This window comes from Canis aureus, chromosome 14 (genome assembly GCF_053574225.1).
Source record: "Canis aureus isolate CA01 chromosome 14, VMU_Caureus_v.1.0, whole genome shotgun sequence".
In the NCBI taxonomy this organism is placed as follows: domain Eukaryota; kingdom Metazoa; phylum Chordata; class Mammalia; order Carnivora; family Canidae; genus Canis; species Canis aureus.
The window spans coordinates 19985450-20010612 of NC_135624.1; the positions used below are offsets into that span (position 1 = coordinate 19985450).

Sequence of the window (25163 nt, forward strand, 5' to 3'; positions counted from 1 at the left end):
GACCAGCACATGTGAAACTCTGCGGGTCATGAGCTTTGGATTGTATCCTAAGAACGATGGGAAGGCCCTTTGGCAGAGGAGAGACACAAGCTAATACTCTTAAAAGGCTCCCCATGGGTGTTGTAATGAGACTGGACTGCATAGGGCAAGAGGAGAAGCAAGGAAATTCACTTAGGAAGCATTTTTTTTTCACTGCATTTTTACAACAATCTAAATAAGAGAAGAAAACAGTTTGGACTCAGATGGAAGAGGCCAAGTCATGAGAAGCGGTCTCATAGAGGATGTATTTAAAAATTAGAGTCCGCTGTATTTTCTGGTGGCTAGGAAGTAGGGTGGGAAGAGAAGTCAGATGAGCAACTGAGTACACGGTGGTGCCAGTTACTGAGATGGGAAAAGAAAGTTAGGGGATCATGAGTTTGCTTTTGGACATGTTAAGTGTTAGATGCTAATTAGCTATTCAAGTGAAGATGTCAGATAACTAATAGGTACCTGAGTCTGAAGTCCAGGAGCAATTTCGGCTAGAGGCATGTGGTGTACAGAATAGTGCCCTCCACCCTGAAGATGTTGCTGTCCTGATCCCCAGAATCTATGAGTACATTTTGTTACCTGCTAAGGGGGCAATAAAGTAGGAAAACAGCTTATTTTAAAATAAAAATATTTCCTGGATTATGTGAGTGGGTCCAGTGTAATCAAAAGGGTTCTTAAAGGGCACCTGGGTGGCTCAGTCCATTAAGCATCTGATCCTTCAGCTGAGCTTTCAGCTCAGGTCATGATCTCAGGGTCCTGGGATCCAGCCCTGTGTCAGGGCTCTCTGCTCAGCGGAGTCTGCTACTCCCTCTCTCTTGCCCACTCCTCCCTCTGCTCATATGCACACTCGCTTTCACTCTCTCTCAAATAAATGAATAGAATCTTTTTTTTTTTTTTAAAGGAGGGGGCTTCTTAGTTGGGGATGAGAGAGGCAGAGGACTCAGAACGAGAGAGAAAGCATCATGAGATAGATTTGACTAGACATTGTTGGCTTTGAAGAAGGCAGAAGGGACCACAAGACAAGGAATGCTGGCAGCCTCTAGAACCTGGAAAAGACAAGGAAACAGATTCCTCCTGAGAGCCTCCGGAAAGGACAGTGCAGAAAATGCCTTGATTTTAGCCCAGTGAGATTCATTTTCGACTTCCAATCTTACAGAACTGTAAAATAATAAACTTTGATATTTGAAGTCACTAAGTTCCTGGTAGGTAATTTGTTAGAGCCACAATGGGAAGGAAACTAATCTAACTAACTAAACTAACAAGTCATAATTTCACTGAAACATGTTTTTCTTCAGTGTACCCTATTGGTAAATGGCATAAACATCAGCCATCTGTTCAAGCAGAAACATGTGTCATCTTTAATTCCTTCCTCTCCCTCATGCTCCCATCAAGTTCTTTAGATTCTACCTATATTTACTCAGTTACCCACTGCAGTATTTCTCTACTACAGATCATCTTCATCATTGCCCTCTTTCTTTGGGAGGGAAGAAGGAGACAGTACATACCCACCATTCTCCATTTTGCAAGCCAGAATGAACCTTCCAGATTAAATATTTCTGGTAATTATTCCTCTTTCCTGAAACTCTTCAAAGGGTTGCTGTTTCACTCAGAAGACAGCCCCAACTGACAGACATGTCTTAGAAGGTCCTCCAAGGTTCGCCTCTGTCCTCAGCCTCACTTCCTGACACTCATCCTCACACTAAACTTCAGACCCCAGGAAGCATTTGGAGGCCTTCTCACTTCCCACTGGCCTTCCTTGTCCCTTGACCCCCTCATAGAAAAGCCTCCAATGGTCAATATCCCCACCCACCCACCATCAGGGCCCAAGTTACTCCCTTAGATTGTTCCTGATCTCCTAAATGGTTAGCACCTTGGTATGAGGACCTCAAACATTTGTTTCTAAATACCCATCACAATAGTTGGCTTTGCCTTACCTGTCCACTACTGTTATCTCTATTCCTAGCACCCAGCCTATAGGAGGTATTTGTCAAATGATTGCTCACTGAGAATCTATAAATCACTACCTTTAAAATCTCTACAAAGGCTCCTGTACAATTTTTAGTTACCATTTCCTTTATAAAGCCCTTACAATGGAGTGTTCAGATACTTTTTAAAATGCAATACTTTTGGGCCTATCACTATTTTTCACATTCTTCATTTGCCCCCAACCCCTACTTTAGATACGGGCAGTAGGAGGTAGGTGGTAGAACGACTTTATGTTTTCTTATATTTATGTCACCCAACATGTAGCTATTGAGCATCTTTTATACGCCAATCACTAGGTGCTGAGAATATAATTAGTCTGGGTTTTTTTGTGTTTTATTTTATTTTTTTATTTTTGCATAGTCTGTTTTTATGGAGTTTGCGTTTTATTATAAGGTGAGGGGAAATCCAAAAGTAAAGAAATCGAAAATTATACAGAACATGGACAGTAATAAGTGTCAAAGTCAGAAAAGTAGGTAGGGCGGTGGGGGAGGGGGGAAGGGAGTGTAGTGTTATTTTTATATAGGGTGATCAGGCAAGCTTTTCGAATAAACCAACATTTGAGCAGGGACCAAGAGCAAAGGAAGAGTCCGTATCGGGTTACAGTGAAGCCTGCAGGGCCAGGAATTCCGTTTTCTAAACTCAAACCCCAGCTTTACCAGTTGCAAGGTGCATGCGACTAAACAAGTCAAACTAGTCCCTCTGAGTCTGCTTCCTGGCTGCAAAAGGATAGCAATACTGCAAGCCTCGTCGCGAGTACAAGCTCGCGAGCAAACTAACACAGACTAAGCGCTCTTGGAGGAATTCCAAGGACAGGGCGAGACCCTAGGAAAGAACCCGGGAGAAGACCCCAGGGGCCTCACAGCACGAGCTCCGCCCCCTGGCTGGGGTGCAGCCGCTGATTGGCTACTCGACTCCTCCGTCCCGCCCCACCCGGGCGTCCGGCCCAATCGCGGCCGGCTTGGCGCCGAGGTAAGGTTCCCAGGGGCCACCAAGGGGGGCGGTCCCCGTTGACGCTACGGTGACGTGTTACGTCACGGTGGGCGGAAGTCCCGGGCGCTGTTTTGAAATCGGGCCGCCGGAGTCCCGTCGGCGTCTTCCGCGGCGGAGGCCGGCGGCACCGGCGGCGGGCGGCCCCCTGACCCCGGTCTCGGCCCCGCCGGCCTGAGGCCGCAGCCTCGCCATGTCCACCCCTCCGCTGGCGGCGTCGGGGATGGCGCCGGGGCCGTTCGGCGGGCCCCAGGCCCAGCAGGCCGCCCGGGAGGTCAACACCGCGTCCCTGTGCCGAATCGGGCAGGAGACGGTGCAGGACATCGTGTACCGCACCATGGAGATCTTCCAGCTCCTAAGGAACATGCAGGTGCGAGGGGAGGCGGGGCGCTCCCGCCCGGAACGGGAGCCGATTCCGTCGTCGCCTGGCGGTGGGGCCTGGGCGTCGGCGGGGCTCCCTGGGCGACCTCCGGTACCGCGTCGCCCCGCTTACCTTCCAAGTGTTCCCCGGGGACGCGCCCCCGCCCCCGCCCCCCCGGGACTCTGTGATGTGCACACAGGTGACGCTCCCCAGGCGACTTCACAAGGGCCGCGGCCTCGTTGTCTTTCTTTCTTTTTTTTTTTTTAATTTTATTTTTATTTTATTTTATTTTTTTATTTATTTTAATTTATTTTAGTTTTTTTTTTAGTTCAGTTTGCCAACATCTAGCATAACACCCGGTGCTCATCCCATCAAGCGCCCCCCTCAGTACCCGCCACCCAGTCACCCCCAACCCCCCGCCCACCTCCCCTTCCACCACCCCTAGTTCGTTTCCCAGAGTTGGGAGTCTCTCATGTTCTGTCTCCCTCTCTGACATTTCCCACTCACTTTTTTCTCCTTTCCCCTTTATTCCCTTTCTCTATTATTTATATTCCCCAAATGAATGAGACCATATAATGTTGTTTGTCCTTCACCGATTGACTTCACTCAGCACAATACCCTCCAGGCCCCTCCACGTGGAAGCCGTGGTCTACAAATACAATGGAATATTACTCAGCCATTAGAAACGCGCAGCCTCGTTTTCTACCTTCGACCGGATTCTCTAGTTCCCTGGGCAAACTCTTGTCCCTTTCGGGGCAAAGAGGTGGCCCTCTCACTGTGTTGACCTCCTTAGACTGCCTTAACTTTCCACCTCTTTTTCAAGCAGAAAGACTTTCAGAGGGTTCGAGGAGCTGAAGACTTCAGATTCTGCTAACCAGTTTTGTTAGACATTTTTATTTTTGGTATGACTGCCACACGTACATTAAAATGACATTTATATATAAAGTCTTGGCACACGTATATATTGCTTAGGAAAGCATCATCCCAGCAGCCCGGGTGGCTCAGCGGTTTAGCACCACCTTCAGCCCAGGACGTGACCCTGGGGACCCCGGTTGGAGTCCCCGATCGGGCTCCCTGCATGGAGCCTGCTTCTCCCTCTGCCTGTGTCTCTGCCTCTCTCTCTCTGTGTATCTCTCATAAAGAAATAAATAAAATCTTTAAAAAAAAAAAAAAGAAAGAAAGAAAGAAACCATCATCCACACCCCCAAAAAAAGTTTCCTCAGGTGCCTTTGAAATCTTTGCTTTTGGGGATCCCTGGGTGGCACAGCGGTTTAGCACCTGCCTTTGGCCCAGGGCGCGATCTTGAAGACCCGGGATCGAGTCCCACATCGGGCTTCCGGTGCATGGAGCCTGCTTCTCCCTCAGCCTATGTCTCTGCCTCTCTCTCTCTCTCTCTCTCTCTCTCTCTGTATGACTATCATAAATTAAAAAAAGAAAAAAGAAACCTTTGCTTTTGGCCTTCCATCCTCAGGCAACTTCCGATTTGCTTTCTGGCACCATAACTGGTTTGCGTTTTCTAGAATTTCATATAAATAGAATCCTACACTATGTAGTTTTTGTGTTTTGTTTTTGGGGGTTTTTGTGGGGTTTTTTTGTTTTTGTCTTTTTTGTCTGGCTCCTTTGGTTCAGCATGTATCATATAGTTCATATCAATAGTTCATTCCTTTTGATTGCTGAATAGTGCTCCATTGTGTGAATAAATTAGAATTTGACTGTTCATCTGTTGATGGGTATTTGGGCTGTTTCCCCTTTGGAGACGTTATAAGTAATGCTATGCATATTTACTTTGCAAATGTTTGTGTGAACACGTTCCATTTCTTTTGAGTGGATAGATGCTGGAACTGTTGGGTCATATGGCAAATAACTAGGGTGGAACTGTTGGGTCATATGGCAAATAACTAGGGTTTGAGAAGCTTTCCCAAAGTGGCTGCCCCATTCTCCATTCCCATCAGCAGTGTTGGAGGGCCCCAGGTACTCCTCCTCCTGACCGCGCTTGTTGGTATGTGTCCTTTTGCTTGCAGATTCTTTCTCCCAGTCTGTAGCTTTTCATTCTCTTCACATGGCCTTTGGAAGAACAGGTATTTTAAACTTTGATGGAATCGAACTTACCTATTTGTTCTCTTACAGATTTTGCTTTTGGTGTTGTACCTAAAAAGTCTTTGCCTAACCCAAGGGACAAATGTTTTCTCCTGTCTTTTTTTTTTTTTTTCTGGAAGTTTTATAGTTTTAGGATTAGGTCTGTGATGCACATGGAGTATATTTTCTTGTATAGTATCATAAATGTGGATTCAAGTGCATTTTTTTTTTTTTTGTCATTTGGATATCCAGTTGTTCCAGTACCATTTTGCTTATCTTACTGCTTAATTTTAATGCTTGCTTATCTTACTACTCTGTGATGTGGGTATCGTTCTTATTTTATGAGGGTTCTGCTAAAGAGGTGAAGTGACTTGTCCAAAGCTAGTCAGTGATAGGGTAAATCTGAAACCTGGTCTTCACACTGTTAGAACTCTGATTTCAGTCGGTGCACTATAACGGTAATTCAGGTACACGGAAATCTCTTCACCATATCAATGTGCCAGTGTGAAACACAATACAGAGGGAATCAGAGAAGACATGAAATTGTTGGCAGTAGTTTTAAAAATTAATATCTAAAAATGATTAAAGTAGGATTAAATGGTTTTTAGAATTTAGTAAATATTTATTTTTACCCTGCTATACACTAGGTACTGAATTAGGACTAATAGATCTTACAGCTAACATTTATCAAGTACTTTCTTGGTCAGGCACACCGTTGTAAAAACAGTTCTAAGACATATTTTTATCCTTATTTTACAGTTAAGGAAATAGGCTTAAAGAGAAGAATTTACCAAACATCACACATACCTAGTAGTTCTTCCTACTAATCTCTTTATAATACTAACATGCTGTCAAACACTTTGTATAGAATTAACAGAGATATAATACACACTCAAGACCTACACTAAAAGAGCCAAAGTCTTTCAAAAATATATAATCAATAACTAGATTACATTTGGACATATATTCAAAACCAATTTGTGAGGGACTATGATAGTTATTTCATTGGGCCTCTTTTTTTTTTCTTTTCTTCTTCTTTTTTTTTTTTTTTTTTTTTTTGGTTTGAGGGTTTTTTTTAATGTGTTTCTTTTTTCTTTTTTTTCTTTTTTTTTTTTTTTATTGGAGTTCGATTTGCCAACATAGAGCATTAACACCTCATCCCATCAAGTGCCCCCCTCAGTGCCGGTCACCCAGTCACCCTCGTTGGGCCTCTTATTTTGTGAATTCCGTGGTTTAATTCATGTAAGACCCTTTCAGGCATGCCATAATTGGCTCAAAAAAAGAAACAACAACATGATCCTTCATAACCCAATCATTGGAAGAAGTGGCACAAACCAGGACCATACGTAATCTAGTTAGTTCTTAATACCTTTTTTGAAGTATTAAAAAATTTTAAATTGTTTTCTATATTATTAATCCAGAAGGATGAAGTGCCATAAATACAAACTGCTGAGATTATTTCTAAGTGTTTTAGAGAAGTGGTTCCTTATTTATAAGGTCTCCATTAGTCTCTTGAGAATTTGATGAAAAGTATAGATTCTCTTCTGAGAAAAATGTACATGTATATGCTCTGAGTAAAGCTTAAGGGTGAAAAAAATATGAGGGGGAATTTTATTCAAGGATTGCTAGGTCCCAGGTTAAGATTCCCTGCGTAAGAAAATAACTGCTTTGGTTTTGTTATCCTTTAAGGTTTTTTTTTTTTGTTGTTGTTGTTATCCTTTAAATCTTAAAAAAACTAATATTTAATATATTCAGAATTCAGAAATTAAAAGAGGACATGACAGTGAACAATATCTCTCCCATCCCTGTCTGCTAGCTATCTAACAAACAACCCCTTTCCACAGGCAGTGAATGTTAATGCTTTTTATTACTATTCTTGTGTATAACTCCGGATATTCTATGCATATTTAAGGCAATGTGCATGTTTGTTCTTTCATTTTCCCCCTTTTTTCACAAATAACAGTATATTATACACAACACTTTGCACCTTCCTATTTTCACTCAGTATATTTTGGAGTTTATTCATATCTGTACAGAATATATTTCCTTTTCCTTTTAAGGTGTATATACAGGAATACACTCCATGGAAATACTATGATTTATTCAAACAGTTCTCTCGGCATTTGGGTTGCTTTTAATCTCACTATTATACTGCAATGAATAACCTCCTACATAAATGTGCAAGTATACCTGTAGGATAAATTCTTAGAAGTGGTTCTGTGCTTCTGTAATTAGATGAATTTCGATGAATTGCCCTCCACGGAGCATTGTGCCACCTTATGCTACCACGTCCTAACCAAGACCAACAATTGGGCTCTGACAGCAAGGTTCTATTTCTGAACCTTTGATCACATGATAGGAGAAAATCTACTCTATGTTTCTCCTAGTTTGAATGAGTTTGAGCGTCTCTTCGTATATTCATGAATCATTTATATTTCCTTTTCTACTAGCTGCTTGTTCATATTATTTGCCCTTTTAGGGGCGTCTTCTTTAACCTCTCCCTCAGTGTATCGATTTGGCTATGACATATTAGAAAAACTTGATCTGTGTGATAGAACTTGCGAGTATTTCTTTTCCCTGGTCTGTCGTCTGCGCTTGGGCCCTGCTTACGGAAGTTCTGGCATACGTATGTACTTTTTAAGGCAGTTGAATTTATCAGTCTCTTAGGATTTCACATTGTGTGTCAAGTTAGGAAGAACTTTCCCACTTCAAAATCAGGAAGGTCTCTGGGTTTTGTTTCAATTTTACATAGAAAACTTTGACCCATATGGAATTTATCCTTCTATAAAGTGTGAGGTATGGCCCCAGCCCTACATTTTCCAAAAAGGGCGAATAATTCTTTTTCATTCCTCCATGCTACTTTATACAAACAAGTCTGTTTCTGGATGCTCTATTCCATTTGGCTGCCTTTTACGTAGTAATCCCAAACTATCTTAGATTTATTGTGACTCCATAGTTTGTTTACACTTATTTCTAAAATTGCCCTGGATGTCCTTATTTATTTTTCCACCCATATTTTAGAATCAGCTTGATTAGTTCTGAGAAAAACCTGTTAGCCTTTTATTAGGTTGATTTAACATAGAGAGACTTTACATCAGAGTGATGTTGAGTCTTACTAAGAACACAAATATATTTTTGTGTGTGTCCCTGTGAGGAATTTTAAGTTTTCATCTATATCTTGAAATTTTTAAATCTACCGTTTATCTTTATGGCTGCTATTATAAATGGGGTCTTTTTCCTTTCTCATTTTCGTTTTCATATATGAAAGTAAAGCTGTTTTCTCTATATTATTTTGTTCCCACTCTTTCTTTACTTTCGTTGATTGTAGCACTGTATCATATCATTTATATCATATCAATAAATACTGATGATTATGTTACTTCCTTTTTTAATGTTTCAAAACGTTTTCTTTTTTTCTAGTTGGCTTGGCCAGAGCCTCCAGAACAGTGTTCACTAGTAGTATTAGTGCTCTTAGTAGACTTCCTATTCTGTTCCTGACTTCAGTGATGAGGTTTTTAATGTTCCCACACTAATCTTGGTGCTGACCTTTTAACCGAGATAAAGGTATTTTATAGTGCTAGGAAGTTTTTTACTCTGTGTTTTATATTTGTTTTAAGAACGGATGTTGAATTTAGTTGAACACCTTTCTGGTGTCAAAGGGTATGATCATATATTTACAGATCTTCGTTAGTAGATAGTAGAGTAGAGTAGTTCTCACTCTTCATTCAAGAGTGAGATAGTTACTGATGAACTTTTCAGCTAAACATGTATACTGTGGATTTATACCAAGAGATCTTAGGCGCTATTACAACTTATATTCTGTGGTAGAGGAACCTTGTCTCTCTCATGTTCACTACTTCCTGTAGCTTCTAGAACACTGCCTGACACATGAAAAGCATGCAGGAATTTTTAGAAGGAATTAAATCTTCCCTTCTTTGAGAATCTGATGCTATCTATGAAAATACCCTGGGATCCCTGGGTGGCACAGCGGTTTGGCGCCTGCCTTTGGCCCAGGGCGCGATCCTGGAGACCCGGGATTGAGTCCCACATCGGGCTCCCGGTGCATGGAGCCTGCTTCTCCCTCGGCCTATGTCTCTGCCTCTCTCTCTCTCTCTGTCTCTGACTATCATAAATGAATTTAAAAAAAAAAAATTGAAAATACCCAAACTTGGTTGAGTGGGTGAACTTGTAGAGGGTGTTCTTTGCATTTCAAAGGATTTTGTTTTTCTTTATGAAAGGATTTACTTATTTTACATAACACACTTCTTAGTGAATCTTAAGTACAGACTTATGGATAAAATCACTGAAGTAAAATAATTCAGACTGTACTTTAAAACCTTCTTCCATGGATGTGCACTATACAAAATACAGGATATAAATGTGAATAACTTACAGTCTTCACAAAGTAGAAGATATGGGCCAAGTATTAAACCTAATAAATATAGATACAGGTAAAGGTATAATTCTTCTTTATGCAAGATGTAATCATTATACCACTTATTATCACCCAAACAGGAAAGCAAGGATCCTTTAAAACTTTTCTCTGATTGTGAAAGTTCATGAGAAATCCTACATTGTATTTAGTTGAACGCCTTTTGGTGGATGAACTTGTCATGCATTTTTTTAAAAGTTTTGACTGGGACGCCTGGGTAGCTCAATGGTTCAGCGTCTGCCTTTGGCTCAGGGCGTGATCCCTGAGTCCTGGGATCAAGTCCTACATCAGGCTTCCTGCATGGAGCCTGCTTCTGCCTATGTGTCTGCCTCTGTCTCTGTCTCTGTCTCTCTCTCTCATTTTCTCTCTCCTGTCTCTCATGAATAAATAAATAAAATATTTAAAAAAATAAAAGTTTTAACTGATTCAGCCTTTGATATTTTATAATGTTTCTTGGAGATACTGGCCTCAGAGTGTTTTAATGCTTGAGAATTTCTGAACTGATTTCAAATAATTTCAGAAGATCCATCTCCTTAACTTTCAAACTGTGACACTGCAGGAAATTTGAAAATGATAGAAAAGAAAAAAATAAGTTATTCAAGCAGATCTCCCTGTTGCATCTTTTATCAACTGTGTGTAGGTTTTTCCAGTCTTTTTTTATGTTTACTGTTTTATCTACTTGTAATGATAGTGTTCTGTTTTCTTTTTTTCCCAAATTCTGTACCATGCACTTTTTTTTTTTTTTTTTTTTTTTTTTGCATTTCTACCTCATATGTTTAAAAAAATAAAATAGTAAACAGGTTTAGAAAGGCTGATCTTCTAGCTATTGGGTAGTAGTTAGTGTCTTGGTCTTAAGGCACTTTAATCCCCAAGATAGTATATAAGTGAATGCTAGTAATCAAACCATCTTGTGTACTAGAAAATATGGTCTAAATGTTAATTCTAATGGTATAATGTAACAGATCCAATTGTGGGAATAAAATGCTGTACAGAATACTTTGATGTACAGAGATGTACAGAGAAAGGAAGATTTTGTTCATGAGATTCAGCAGTGCAAGAAAAGGTGCATTTAGTTACAAGTTCTAAATAATAGTCAATCGCCATGTGTCTGTAATTTTATCCTTTTGGCACATACTTTTGGCATCTTTTGATAAAACTCCTGAATTAAAAAATATATAAGCATCCAAGACAGAGCTATGATTATAAGCAGTTATTATAATAATTTATTAATGATGCCCAAGTACAGATTGATCTGCATCTCTCTCTCCTACTGTTGATTTCCTTTTTGTGGTAAAACTTTTGGTGACAGATTTCTGTTTTAGTGCATGTCTGGAGCATCTTAATTACCTTATAGTTAAGGTATTTTGAGATTATTTTGCTATAGCAGCAGTATACTGTTTCTTTCTTCTGCTGAAAAGCCCTGATCATCACTTTGGACGTTTCTATTGCTGCTTCTTTTTCTTTTAATTGTATTTTATTTTTAACTTCCCATACTCGAGTTCAGCAGCTTGCTGCCCTTATGTAATAATAATATTAAAATTGTGGCATTATTTTTAAAGTTATAATACACAGTTTGTGGGGAAAGTATCTCAGCTGATCAGAGTTTTTTCTAGGGCTGGTTTACAGCACTGAAGCCAGACACCACGGAGCTAACAAATAAGAATTATTCTTAAAATTACCCTTGATTAATTGTGAAAAACAGTTTGCTTTTACACAGTGCTTTAAAAATATTTCTCTTTTGCTAGCTTTACTTACAGAAAATCTCAATTGCCGTTACTTCATATCTGTCTTATTCTTGTTTTGCCTGAAAAGCTGCCAAATGGTGTCACTTACCATACTGGAACATATCAAGACCGGCTAGCAAAGCTACAAGATCATCTTCGCCAACTTTCCATTCTCTTCAGGAAGCTGAGATTGGTCTATGACAAATGCAATGAAAACTGCGGAGGAATGGATCCCATTCCAGTGGAGGCAAGTTATAGGGGTAGAGGGAAGGTGAATGTAAGATGCCAGACCTTTGTAATTTTTTCCCCCTTTTCTCTTTGTCTTCTCACAATATTTTCAGATTTTGAACTATATTGGTCTTACTATTGATTAGAGAAGGTGAAAATATGCTATTTATGCATAGAATTAGTACTGTCTTTTCATGTTAATAACTTGTAGATTTGAACATCCAAGCCTGTACTGAATTTTTGTTGGGAGGAAAGAGTTGTCTTGTGGCAAGTTTATTATTGCTGCCAGGGTCAATTTAATTAAATTAGTGCATGATTTTCTTTTTTTATTTTTTCTTTTTTCTTTTCTTTTTAGAAAGAGTTTTCATAGTATTGTAAAAATATTCTTAAAATGGCTTTCAAATAAGTTCTTTACAGAGGAAATATCTTTTTCATCATTATTAATTTAGATTAGCGGAATCACTTTTGTTTGAAAATCTATTTCTTAAACTTAATCTTGGGTAACATGTATTTTAGTTCACTAGGTATATGATATTTTTATAAGTGGCCCTTGTTGACAAGTTCTGTCTCTGCCAACAAAAGTAGCTGGGAAGGTCTGGATGCTCTCTTACTACATGTGGAGAACAATTTCATGTGACAAGTCCTTTCTTTCTGAGTGATCAGCATGTAAGGGATGAACAGACACTACAAAATGGCCTGAAAGAAGTGATCAAAGTTATAGGAGAAAGATCAGCAATGTGGTCAACATTGGCAGGTGCTGGAGAGAAAGTCAAGGAAAATAAAGGAGGAAAATTATCCAGTAGATTTTGCTCGAGGAAAATTGTTGGTATATATGAGCAGAGCTTTGTTGAGATGTTTGTTAGCCACAAAAAGTCAGATTGCAATGGGTTGAAGATTAAACAGGAAATAAGGAACTGAAGCCAACAAGTAGATAACAATCTTTCAAAAAGGTTAGATAAAAAGAGGAAAACAGTAGATGGAAGGAGGGTTGGTGTCAAGGGTTTTGGGAAAAGGAGAGAAACAAAAGGAAAAAGAACCTTTAAATGAAAGAGACCAGACATGTTTAGATTATAAAGGAAGAAAACAGTAGGGAGAGGTTGGGGATAGGGAGATAAATAATGAAGACAGGAGGATGAAGAAATCAAAACACAGGAAGGGAAATCAATCATCTTTAGGAGGGAGGACAGCTCTGCATTAGGAAAGGAAAGGAAGGAAGAATGGTTGTGATGTGGATAAGTTTATATTTTTCCCAAGAATTTGAAGAAGTTTGGCCAGATGACTGACTCCCGGTTGTATCATTTGTTTACCTCTAGCGTATTCCTGCATTGTTGATATAAGATGGTAGAGACCAAATGATTCCTGAAATCTCTTGTCATGTTTATGAGGAGCTTCAAATAAACCCTATCACAAACCATATGTATTTCATTATAATTCTGCTAGATGTTTCATTACTATATAAATTTTTTTCTCTTATGAGAAACTTTTTCCCAACTAAAAGAAGACCTCTAGAAATTTGCATAAACATTGAGGTTCTAGATAATAAAGTAAATGACATTCATATAATGCACATCCATGAAGTTCTTTTCTTTCTAGTATAAATGAAAGAAAGCCTGTTCTATCTCAAATGGACTGTAATTGTTTTTAGGGGCAGGAATCATATCTTACTTATCATTTTTGCAGTATCTCACCCAGTGTCTGAAAATTAAATATTTGCTGATTGAATAGGTAGTCTATTATTTAACTGTATGCAACAATTAATTTTATAAGAGCTAGTTTGTAAAAGAAACCTGAATGTGTAATGTCTAGGAGGCACTAAAATGATAAACTTCTAATGCTGTTATTTTAGGCCATCACGTGAAATACAGTTTATTTATATACCCCAAGGTGAAAAGCATAAAAATTAACCTTAATCAGAAAGATTTTGCATACAGTGTAATTGAAAACTTTGCATCATGTTTTTGACTTTTAACTCTTGTCTGCCACTCCCAGCAACTAATTCCATATGTAGAAGAAGATGGCTCAAAGAATGACGATCGGGCTGGCCCACCTCGTTTTGCTAGTGAAGAGAGGCGAGAAATTGCTGAAGTGAATAAAGTGAGTTATTAGTCTGTGTACTTTATATTTCAGAATTATGGGTAAGAATTGCAAGGCAATCTATGTAACTCAAAGACATAGTTTGAATTATAGAATTACACAGTTGTTTCTGTGGCATATTTAACCTAGAGTATAACCAAGAACTAAAAAGGTAAGCAGAAATGCACCCAAATTGTCAAAAGAAAGATCACAGAAATCATGCCATAAAGCTCTTAGAAAAGCTTCATAGGCACTGAGTCACCAACTCATTTACTTTTTTCTTTTCTAGACAGAATTCTAGCTTTCTAGCTTACAGCATATATTTGGAGTAGCAAATGATAAAAATTTACAAACAGAAAATGTGAATATCTCAACAGTGGAATAAGAAATTGAGAGTTATCAAAGCAATAAGCCAACCTCACCTTCCATCCTGCAAAAGTTCCTAACTTGAATGCATTTATTACTGAATATTTTTTGAAGTTTAGAAGACAATGTTCAGATAGTTCTCATAAAACAAAGAGAAATAGGAAAAGTTGTCAGTTCATTCTGTGGTAGAAACATGGCCTGTGATTACCAAAACTTAACAGCACAATAAGTAAATACCAGTCTCACTAATTCACTTCCAAACACAAACACACACACACCTGCCACTGCCAGCTCTGATCCTGAAATTCTGAACTCTAGTCAGTAGAATTCATCGAGATATTAACAATCCATCACAGCCAGAAAGGGTTTTTGGAGGTAGATGAGGATAATTTAGTTTACATATATAATACATAGTATCAGTGCATTAAATTGGAAAAAATTTTTTCTCAGATTTAAAAGACATTTGATAGAAATCAAATGTTACTGATTCAAAGAACACTTAAAACTATTAGTCTTAAAAAAATTTATTTCAGATAAATAGCCAACATTTTCATATGGGTGAAATACAGAACTAGTTCTGTTAAAAACGGGCCGAAAATAAGATGCTGTATACCAATACCACTATGTTTATTATTATTTTAGAAGTTCTAGCCAGAACAAAAAGACAGGAAATAGAAACAAACATTGGGAAATGGGTTATAATATTATACACATGTTTGTTAAGTTTGTACATAATATTATAACTCAGACTTGTTAAGTTCAAAGAAACTCAGTTGATTAACAACTAGAGTCAATAAGAGTTTGATAAAAAGACTTAATATGAATGATACCATTTTCTTGTAGTGTTATAAACCGATTATAAGATCCTATTCAGGGATCCCTGGGTGGCTCTGGGGTTTAGCACCTGCCTTCGGCCCAGGGTGTGATCCTGGAGTCCCGGGATCAAGTCACACGTTGGGCTCCTGCTTCTTCCTTGCCTGTGTCTCTACCTCTCTCTCTCTTTCTGTCTCTCATGAATAAATGAATAAAATCTAAAAAAAAATAAAATAAATCCTATTCATAATTACAACTAATATTAAGTAGTTAGGAATTATCAATGATATATGTGACTAAACTTATGATACGTAAAAGAAGTTTTGGATAATTAAAAAAAAAAACAAAAAACCAAAGTCTTGCATAGACAGTAAATATTCTAGAAATGACCAGTCTTGAGTATGAATTCTCTTGAAAGTACATAAAATAATAAGATTTTAGCTCAGCACAATGAAAAAACAAATCCAAATAAGATCCAAATTGGAATTTTTTTTTTGTTGTGAGTATACTAAAACATCAAAAGAAATTCCCATAAAATAGAACTCTTTGCTTCAAAAATTAAAATGTAATATAGAGAATATTATAAAAAACAATAATTGTGAAGTAATGGTACAAGAATAGATAGATTAGTAATATAATAGCCAGAAAAATACTTGTCCTATTGTATATAAGAATTTATTGTGTTAGAAGAGGGATTGTGTGGAAAATCTGTCTTTAAAAATAGAAACTTTGGGGGGAAATTACCTAGTTTTTCATTATACCATATGTCAAAATTAATATCAGAGTTGAAAATAAGACCTGAAAAAACAAAATATTGAAAAATTTAGGGAAAATATATATCAAAACTCAAGAGAAAGGAAAAAGCTGGATTTTATAAAATTTTAATTTTTTTCATAAAAGGAGAAATACAAATTAAGAATATTTCCAGCAAAATTTGACACTGATGAATGAGTATAAAGAACTTACAGTAAGAAATTTATAGGGAAGGAGAAGGGGATTGGGAACTTTTAATTTACATCTCAAAGAATAAATGGTGTTTGGTAGTCTAGAGAGATGAGGCATTCATTAAGAAGTGTTATATGTTTCTGTTGATAATCTATGCATTAATTCACAACAGATGTGCTCTATTATTTTTCTCTGTAATAATTATAAAATACAATGAAATATGTATATAAATAAAACGGCATTATAATGGCAACTTTGACTGCAGAGCATATGACATATATAGTTTATTCTCTACCAAAGCTTTTAATGATATTTTAGGGGAAAAAAGCCTGTGTAAATAAAGAAATGTATAATTTTTCTAAATATATGTTTTATTTCACTTTTTATTTCTGAGTTTTTCCTCTTCTTTTCCAATTTGATGGCTTAGGAATAACTTACTCTTGATTTTTTTTTTAAAGACCTTTCATATAATCAGAATACAATAATACTTTGACAGTATATAATCAAAAAATCCTACTAGCTATTGATTTAGAATTTTGTGAATTTTAAGGGAAGGGCATAATTGATAGGAAGGATAAGTTATAAAAAAATTTCTTTCCCCACTTTAGGATTTAACTTCCAGTCTCCACATACTTTTCTTCCCCCAGTCTTTTCAATACGGTTATATCATAATTGGGATTCAATAAATATTGTGTTTGTATTATTAAGGCACATAAATATTATTTATTGTTTAGCCACATATTAAACTGGGGTCTCATTTCCTTGAACAATTATTTGTCCTACTGGAGTTAGTAATTCTGTAATTTTTAAAAATTTTTTGGTTCATTATGTATCTGGGGCAGCATCTCAGCACTGTTTTCCAGCTTTTCCACAGAGTCAAAATTATCAGGCAGTTTATTGGTTCTTTTTTTCTCCCCAGAGTCCTCCATCTCCTCAGTAGGTCTGGATTGAATGCCCTCTAGGCCTGCTGTTCAGCACTGTTCTAGGGCTCCCTTCGCCCCTTCTGTTGGCCTCACTGTTTCCTCAGCCTCATGTCTTCCTCTTTCTTGGTTTATTGCCTTGTTGGTAAGGTACATACATTAGTGGGCTTCTTCAGAAGAAATATAAGGACTTAAGTTTTAGTCTTCCCAAAGCTATCCACTTGATAGTTTGGCTGGCTATAAAATTCTATGTTATAAATTAATTTCCCTCAGAAATTTGAAGGTATTCTTCCATAATCTTCTCAAATAGGATTTGGCAAACTCTAAAGGGCCAGATAATAAATATTTTAGGCTTCGTGGGATGGGACATATAAGATCTTTGCTGTGATGTAAAAACCATCCTTAGCTCACAGGCCTTATAGAAACAGGTCATGTGCCATAGTTTGCAACCCCTTTCTATTTCACTTTGTTGTCTTTCCAGATTGAGGCTCTAAATTAAGACCTGATGAACTCTGATGCTTAATCATGAGCCATTTATATTTAAGAATGAGTCACTAGAAAGCTAATAATAGGCTTTGTGAGTGGACTTCACCATGTTGAGATTGGGAAGCAAGTTGGTTTTTTTGCGGGTTTGACCCCAATTATCATTTTCTCAGGATTTTTTTTTCTTTAAGGCTGTTTAGTTTCTTCAGAGAACAATCTTCCAGTGCCTACATAAAGATGCTCTTGTCTTTCCTTCTGCCGTTCTGATGGCATTGAATCTACAGCCATTGTGGTTCAGTTTCATAGAAAAACACAGCTCCTAATCCTTAGAGGTGGGGCAGGGCACAGGGAGAGAGTACTCAGTCACCTGTTCATGAGGAGTAGGAGTGTGCATCTGGGACTCTTGCTAGTCCCTGGAGCTCTTTCAGCTGTTCCTCCAGTTTTTAATCCCCAGGCCTCACCTGGTGCTGTTGCCCTGGCACCTGCCTCCAGTCTCCATGGAGGAGCAGGCCTGTTCTCAGTGGCTGGTGTCCCTAAATCCACCTGGGCTGTAGTTTCCTCCCAAGTCATTTGCCACTCTCCTTCTACTTTTCCTCTAAAACTACCACCTTGCATCTGCTACAGATTCCTTTCTGATCATTTTTCCCCACATAGGATTATAGCTTTTTCATTCCTCTCTTGCCATTTTACTAAAGTTTTGCGGAAAAGAAGAGATAAACGCATGAATTTAGTCCACAGCGTTTATCTGCAACAAGTTTATTCAATACACAGAATAGATACACAGTATTTCTGAAGATTTGTCTATTTATGGAATAAAAGCCCATATTCAGATTTTGTGTTCCCATTATACTTCAGGCATTTAAGAACTCTTTCTTTGATTAAGTCATTGAATCTGATGATTTTGCTGTTTTAAGTGCTTCTAACTTTGGGGTAGAACTTGTTTTAGTTAACATTAAACTGAAGGTTGTTACAAAGAAGAAAGAATCTAGATGTTTGAATTGAACAAATTTAAAGTTTAGCCCTATGTTTCTATAGGAATTATTCTTTTAAAGAGAATTTAGGGGGAAAGTATCTTGAGTGGCAGGGAAAGTCCTCATTTGATGGCTTCTTAACTACCTCTGACTTCCTAGGAACTATTACTATATTTTGAAACAGAAGTAGGGAATTAGTAAATGAGAGATTTTTAAGAAAAAGGGAGGAGGGGAGGACTAAGATTTGGTTAACTCAAACTGAAATCCAAAAAATAAAGAAGAAAAGAATAGTTAAAAACCAAGCAAAGTGGATTTCTTTAATCTAGAGGTTTTTAACTAACTTCTTAAATAAAACATTGTAATTGTGAATTGAATGTAACACATATTTTAACTCTTAATAAGTTATGTATAATTAGTGCTACTAACATTACTTATTCTTTTCTTCCAATTTCATCCAACTGTACTTCCCTTCTACAAGATTAAAATATATAATAGAACATTTTTGTAACCCTGAGTAAGGTCATGATCAGTGGATATATTTTTCTTTCTGCCTTGATGGCTCACACAGCTGAATGTTTCTATGAAGAATGTTTTGTTAATAGCTACCTACAGATGGTAAAATGGTGCCCTAATCTAATTATATAATCACACAGATGCTACTAAAAAATAAAGTTTAAATCCTTTAACTTTTCAACTACTTATAAATATCTATATTCATAAACTTAAATTTTTATATTCCTTTTGTCTATTTTTATCAATTCTCTTCCCTGTTACACATTTTTTTTAAGTTATTAGTTATTAGGTGGTGGTAGTAGGAGAGCTTTAAGGTTCACAGCAATCTGAGCTAGTAATACACATCAAAGTAATTTGATACAGAATATTAAAATGAATAATTTTTAATAGCCATATATGTATTTTTTTTTTCATACCAACAAGCCATATTTAACTGGGAAACAAACAAACAAAAAAGAATAAGCTGCAAAATGACTGCTAGGAATTTTTTTTTCCTTGTTTGTTTTTTCTGTTCTAGGATTTGGAAAGCTTTTGACTTGGCTTTTTGTTTTTTTTTAATAGAATATTAAAATATTTGTATATTTGGGTACCTGTTCTGTGCCAGTCATCATTCTAAGTGTGGGAGTTTCTGTCATGAATCAGATGTGTTGTCTACCACTGTGCATATTTCACACAAATGGATAAATGTCTTCTATGAGGACAGAAGACTAATGGAAACAAAGCACTACCCTCCTTTCATGTACTCATTTGTTTTGATATTTACAAAAAAAAAAAAAAAAAAACCTGGAATTTAAATACTTTAAAAATCAGACCATATTTTTAACACATTGACATTTGCTTTTATATTAAACGATTAAGTTGTTTTATGGGCCTATATAATCAGTAATAAAATTGTATTCTTGGCATTCAATTAAAAATACTCAAAAGCTTATTACAATGTGTATTTTTGGTTTTAAATAAACTACATAAAATAAGTAGTTTTATGCACCGCTCAGTTAACTTTCATTCATTTTTAAAATATATTACATCTTTGTATACTTAAAATTGTACAGAACACCACATTGATGGTATGTTTACTATTTAATATGTGGTCTGTCTGACTTCTAACAATGTATATATGCCACCAATACCTACCATAGGCCATGAAATTTGGGAGTACAAAATTTTGTAATCAGTATTTGATATAAATTCTGGTATGATAGGATGGCCTGAGTTTCAATAGTCAGATTTTTGGCTTAATACTTTTCATTTTCTCTTCATAATTCTGGAATCCATAAGCCCTAATATTCAAGTAAAGACCAAACACCTGTTTGAGACTATATGTTTTAAGGACATCAGAATGAATTCTGTTTTGTTGATGGAGAAATTGAAGAACCATGTGAGTATTTTTTACAGGGCTGACATAATTGAGTCCGTGCACTTAAAAATTAAAGCATTTTTGACCAATGGTCACAGCCCTTATATGAATATTAAATGACATGGCATGACTTAACATAAACATATTTTTTTAAGTGCTCTACTTACACATTCACCTGTTAATGTAACAAATTAGGCACAGCTGATGGATTTTGATAATAGCAGCTGTCAACCTCTGTTAAAATCAATCAGGGGCAAGACTGTATATATTAAATCCTGTATCATGTCATGAAAATTTATTTACAATTTAAGCACTAATAAGCATAACTGTCAGCTTTGCTGCTGATAGTGTCATGATGTGTTTTGGCTCTAGGTATCTTACTTGTATGCTAATTTTTTTAATTTGAAAACTTTGTGGCATCTTGAGAACAACTTTCCAAGTGCCTTAAAATATGTTTTTTTTGGCGGCCCCGATGGCCCAGCGGTTTAGCACCACCTTTAGCCTGGGATGTGATCCTGGAGACCCAGGATCGAGTCCCACATCAGGCTCCCTGCATGGAGCCTGCTTCTCTCTCTGCCTGTGTCTCTGCCTCTCTCTGTGTCTGTCATGAATAAATAAATAATTTAAAAATATTTTTTTTAAATTATTATTACCTGTACCTATTATTATATATATAATTAAAATATTTTTTTAATTATTATTACCTGAAGTTGAATATTACCTTGAAAATGCCCTACATTTTTTAGTTCTCTTACTTTATTTCTTAAGAATGAGGTTAATTTTTTTAATAAAACAACTATATTAGAATTTGTATTTCCAAATGAGTATTTAAAAGTCTTATTGGTTAAATTATGCATTTATGCCAGTGATGCATCCATTGTGGAAGCCTTCAGACCTGTTTTGATACTGACTTTAAAGTGTACTTTTAACTATCCAAGAATATAATTTTATTCCTTCTAGTAATTTATACTGAAAATTTGACCAGTGAGCTTATTTTACTAGACTTGGTCTTTGAATAATGGTTTTCAATTGTTTGTAAAATTTAAATCATTGCTCCTTCTTTTTCCATGGACAGCTTTTTGACCAATTATTCAGGAGAATCCATCCCACACATTTGCCCAGTTAACCTCTTTCATTTAAGTTGAAATCATATTTTTTTTCTTCAAGAATTTTAATGGGTCCCTATTACCCACCACCAAGCCCAAGTTTATCCTCCTTCCACTCTTCTCACTACCAATTTTTCTAATCCCTGTGTTTGCTGACCCTACCCATAAGAGGCAGTGTCTCTATCTTTGGGGGTTACACAACATCTCCCTTACCAGATTATATAATCCAGTCATTTGGGCATTATTTTCCTTCTCCTTGATGCAGAATTTCTTCAAGGCAGGGATTGTTCCTTATTCATTTTTCTCCCCTCACAATGCCTAACCCAGAGCCTGGTACATAATATACCCTCGGTAAATATAGAACAGAAAGTGTTACAGTCTCAGAATTCCATTCCAAAGTTCTGAAACTTAGAAGTAAGTATATTCAAAGTATGTCAGAAGGTGCTAATTCAAATAAGACTTTTTTTTTTTTTAAGTTCACCCACATTGTTTCTCTTCTTTTTATTCTTACTCAGTAGTTCTTTTCCATTCTCCCTGAAAAGTTAGGTTTGAGAGCGGACGTTGCAGGAGCTGTAGTCTCTCATGGCTAGGGGAGCAAGCGACGGCTCAGCGTGATGGGGCAGCTGACTCTGAACCATTCTGAAGCCAGTAATTAGTTCACTGAAATAAACCTAACTGGTTTTCAGCGTGTGTCTGCATAACTGTCCTTTTCAGTCTGGATGTATGGAAAGTAGAATTGGCAGGGGCCTCATAAATTATATGATGCCATCTCATAAGAAAACTGAAGAGGAATTTATCCAAGATGAAATAGCAAGTCAGAGGCAAAGTTAGAATTGGGACTGAGGTTTTCAGCCTCCCAGGATATGGGAGAGCACCTTGACTCTTCTTGCCTCTGTTTGCTACTACCCTTGATTGCTGGCACAAACATCCACTTCTTGGTCTCTAGGATGGAAAAGACTCTATGGGCTTGGTACCAGCCATCTGGTCACCCATCACCTCATCTAGTTATGAGGGTCCATTTGATTAGATTCTGTACACAGTTGCTTAAATAACTGCCACACACTTAGGACAACAGACCCCAGAAGATGGGCCATCTGAAAGCTCAACAAGGAGACTGAGTAACTAAATACCAACCGTATCTCCTTCCCAAAAACAATGTTAAAGTGAGCCTTATGATACTGTATACTGTGCAGATGCCCTGTGTACTGTGTGTCCTGATATCTGTGCTGTATTCTCTTCTCAAATACAAATTACATTTAATATTAAATATTAAAATCTATGTAAATTGTTTTTCTGTTTTCTAGTAAGAGTTTCTTGGTCCTCCCTTTAAGCTACTTTCTATTACTTCTATAACTTCGTTAATCTTAGTTGGCTCTTTAATGAAATCAAAACGAAGAGTTTTAGGACCCTTTATAATGAACATATATGCTACTTTAGCAGGAGTATATTTTAATATAGTATCTTCAAAATTATCTAATTAAAGATATTATTTCCTAATGTAATGTTTCTAAAAGATTACGGAATAGTAGTAGTATTATAATAACTAGTAAATACTTTGACCAGAAATTCTCTATTTTGTTTTACCTAAGCAGATATTTGCCACATAGGATTTGAAGGACAGATGCTTAAAGAGAAATTAATAAATTGTGGTCTAGTAGAAACCCAGATACAAAGAGCTGTGGGCTGCAGGTCATGGGTATTCAGGGCATCCAGCAGATCTCAGTTGTGAAAAAGATTACATCAGAGACTGCACCACTTGTCTTCAGTTTTCACAATCAGAAGTGGATCATACTTCATGCTGTGGGCAAACAGTGACTTCTGCCACATTTTTGAAAGACTGCTTCCATCAGGCATTGTATTTTCATTAAACCTTATTTCCTATATTGACAGTTTTTTTTTCATTTAGTGTCTACGAGGAACATTTGCTGAATGCTTACTTATATGCCAGGCCCAATTTTAAAATGGTTATGTCAATCAAATCTTTTAGTCCTCTTACCAACTCTTACGAGGTAGGCTCAATTATTACCTCCATTGTTCTGATGTGGAAACTGAGGCACAGAGAGGTTAAGTAATTGGGCCTCCTATCTTTAGTTAGTGAAGGAGGGGAGTATGAACCCAGAGAAGCTGACTCTAGAGGTTGTGCTCTTGACCATTACATTATACTGCATCTTGGAAAAACCTCTATCCTAGGCTTTATAACAATTAAATGTTTAGCTTAATTTCTTTGATGGTGGAGAGTGGAGGTGGAAACGGGAGGCAGGGGCTGGAGCCAGGGGCCTCTGCGGGTGGAATCAGAATTCACTCTGCCTTTCAGAGGGTTCCTGTGGTCAGAGAAGGATTGAGACCTTCTGCAGTCAGGAAATAGTTAGCTTAATTTCTGTCTGGATCATTAGAGTTCTGACTTCTGACATTTTAATCTTCTAACTTCATGGTCTGTAATTCATGAAACGTTTCTGATAAATTCTTTTGTTTCTACAGAAACTCAAACAGAAGAATCAACAGCTGAAGCAAATTATGGATCAATTACGAAATCTCATCTGGGATCTAAATGCCATGCTGGCAATGAGAAACTAAGCTGGTATTTAAATTTCCGGCTTTACACATGTTATACCATTTTTTCCCCCTCAAGTATTTTTTCCCTTTGAAAAAGATTATTTATCTGCTTTTATTCTACTTACCAGAAGTAAAGTTCCTATTTTTACATTGCAGTTTTACATCAGTGTTCACTGGCAGTTTGTTTTTTTTTAAGCTATTAATTCTACAGAAGATTATTGTAATAAATTTTGATGGGGTTTATGTTTTGATTAATCTTCATGAATTGAATTTTTTAATCAAAAAAAGTTTTGTAAATAAATTTTTCAATTTGATCAATGGTAGTTTTGCTCATTTTATTAACCTCTGAGGAGAGTTAAAGGTTTAAACATTTTTGCGAATGAAAACACCAAGTACAGTCTATCTGTGGTACAAACTAATTAAGATTAACATGTAATCACCATTTCAGCTTAATTTTTTTTAATGTGGAGTCCCAAACAAGTTAAAATGAGAAAATAGCTAACTTGTATATTGCTATAAATAGATGAAAATTACTTTTACCATGTGTTTCAAGTGTTGGGTCTTAATTGGAATGGTCTGTCTCTAATGGGAGAGAATAAAATAATTTGAGTCTAGCACAAATTGAAATCAGGAGCACCTGGGTGCCTCAGTGGTTGAGCGGCTGCCTTTGGCTCAGGTCGTGATCCCAAGCTCTTAAGATCAAATCCCACAACAGGCTCCCCATTAGGAGCCTGCATCTCCCTCTGCCTATGTCTCTGCCTCTCTGTGTCTCTCATGAATAAATAAATTAAATCTTAAAGAAAAAAAAATTGAAATCACAACTATGTGCTTATGTGCTACCTGCTTTAGCCCAAGAAGCAACATCCTACCTGATTCTTCAGATACACCCTAAAGTAATCTTGAATCCCTTTTGGAAACAGCAAATTTTTAAGTTTTAAATGAGATTGCTCTGTATGACAAGTGCTTTTGTAGACTGATAGTTGATCCATACTAAGTCCTTTGTAGGTCTGCCTATGGGAGCTAATCTCTCAGATTATAAATAATGTATCCTCAAATAAGAGATTCAGCTTTTCAGATTGATCCAGAAGCCGCTATCTCTTGCCTGGTTCACTCAATAGTAAATACTGCTATTCGACTTCTCTTATGTATGGATAAAATTTCTCCAGAAGGTTACACAAGAACCTGGAAACACTTCCTGGGGAGGAGACCCTGGGTGATTGAGGATGAGGGTAAAGAAGATGC

At 37.0% G+C, this 25163-nt stretch overlaps 1 protein-coding gene across 1 annotated transcript; it reads left to right on the forward strand.

The window, feature by feature from the left end:
* Positions 1-3068: 3068 nt before the first annotated feature.
* On the forward strand, positions 3069-24235 carry MED30 (mediator complex subunit 30). Its single transcript, XM_077847036.1, has 4 exons — positions 3069-3370; positions 11682-11840; positions 13811-13915; positions 23847-24235. The coding sequence occupies exons 1-4, from the start codon at positions 3194-3196 to the stop codon at positions 23940-23942; spliced, it is 537 nt and encodes a 178-aa protein (XP_077703162.1). The 5' UTR covers positions 3069-3193; the 3' UTR covers positions 23943-24235.
* The last annotated feature ends 928 nt before the right edge of the window (positions 24236-25163 follow it).

Excerpts from the sequence above, each read along its gene's own strand:
- MED30 (XM_077847036.1), top strand. The coding sequence starts at position 3,194 with ATGTCCACCCCTCCGCTGGCGGCGTCGGGGATGGCGCCGGGGCCGTTC. Across the intron at positions 11,841-13,810 it reads TGGATCCCATTCCAGTGGAG|CAACTAATTCCATATGTAGA; the intron begins GCAAGTTATAGG and ends TGCCACTCCCAG. Across the intron at positions 13,916-23,846 it reads AAATTGCTGAAGTGAATAAA|AAACTCAAACAGAAGAATCA; the intron begins GTGAGTTATTAG and ends TTGTTTCTACAG.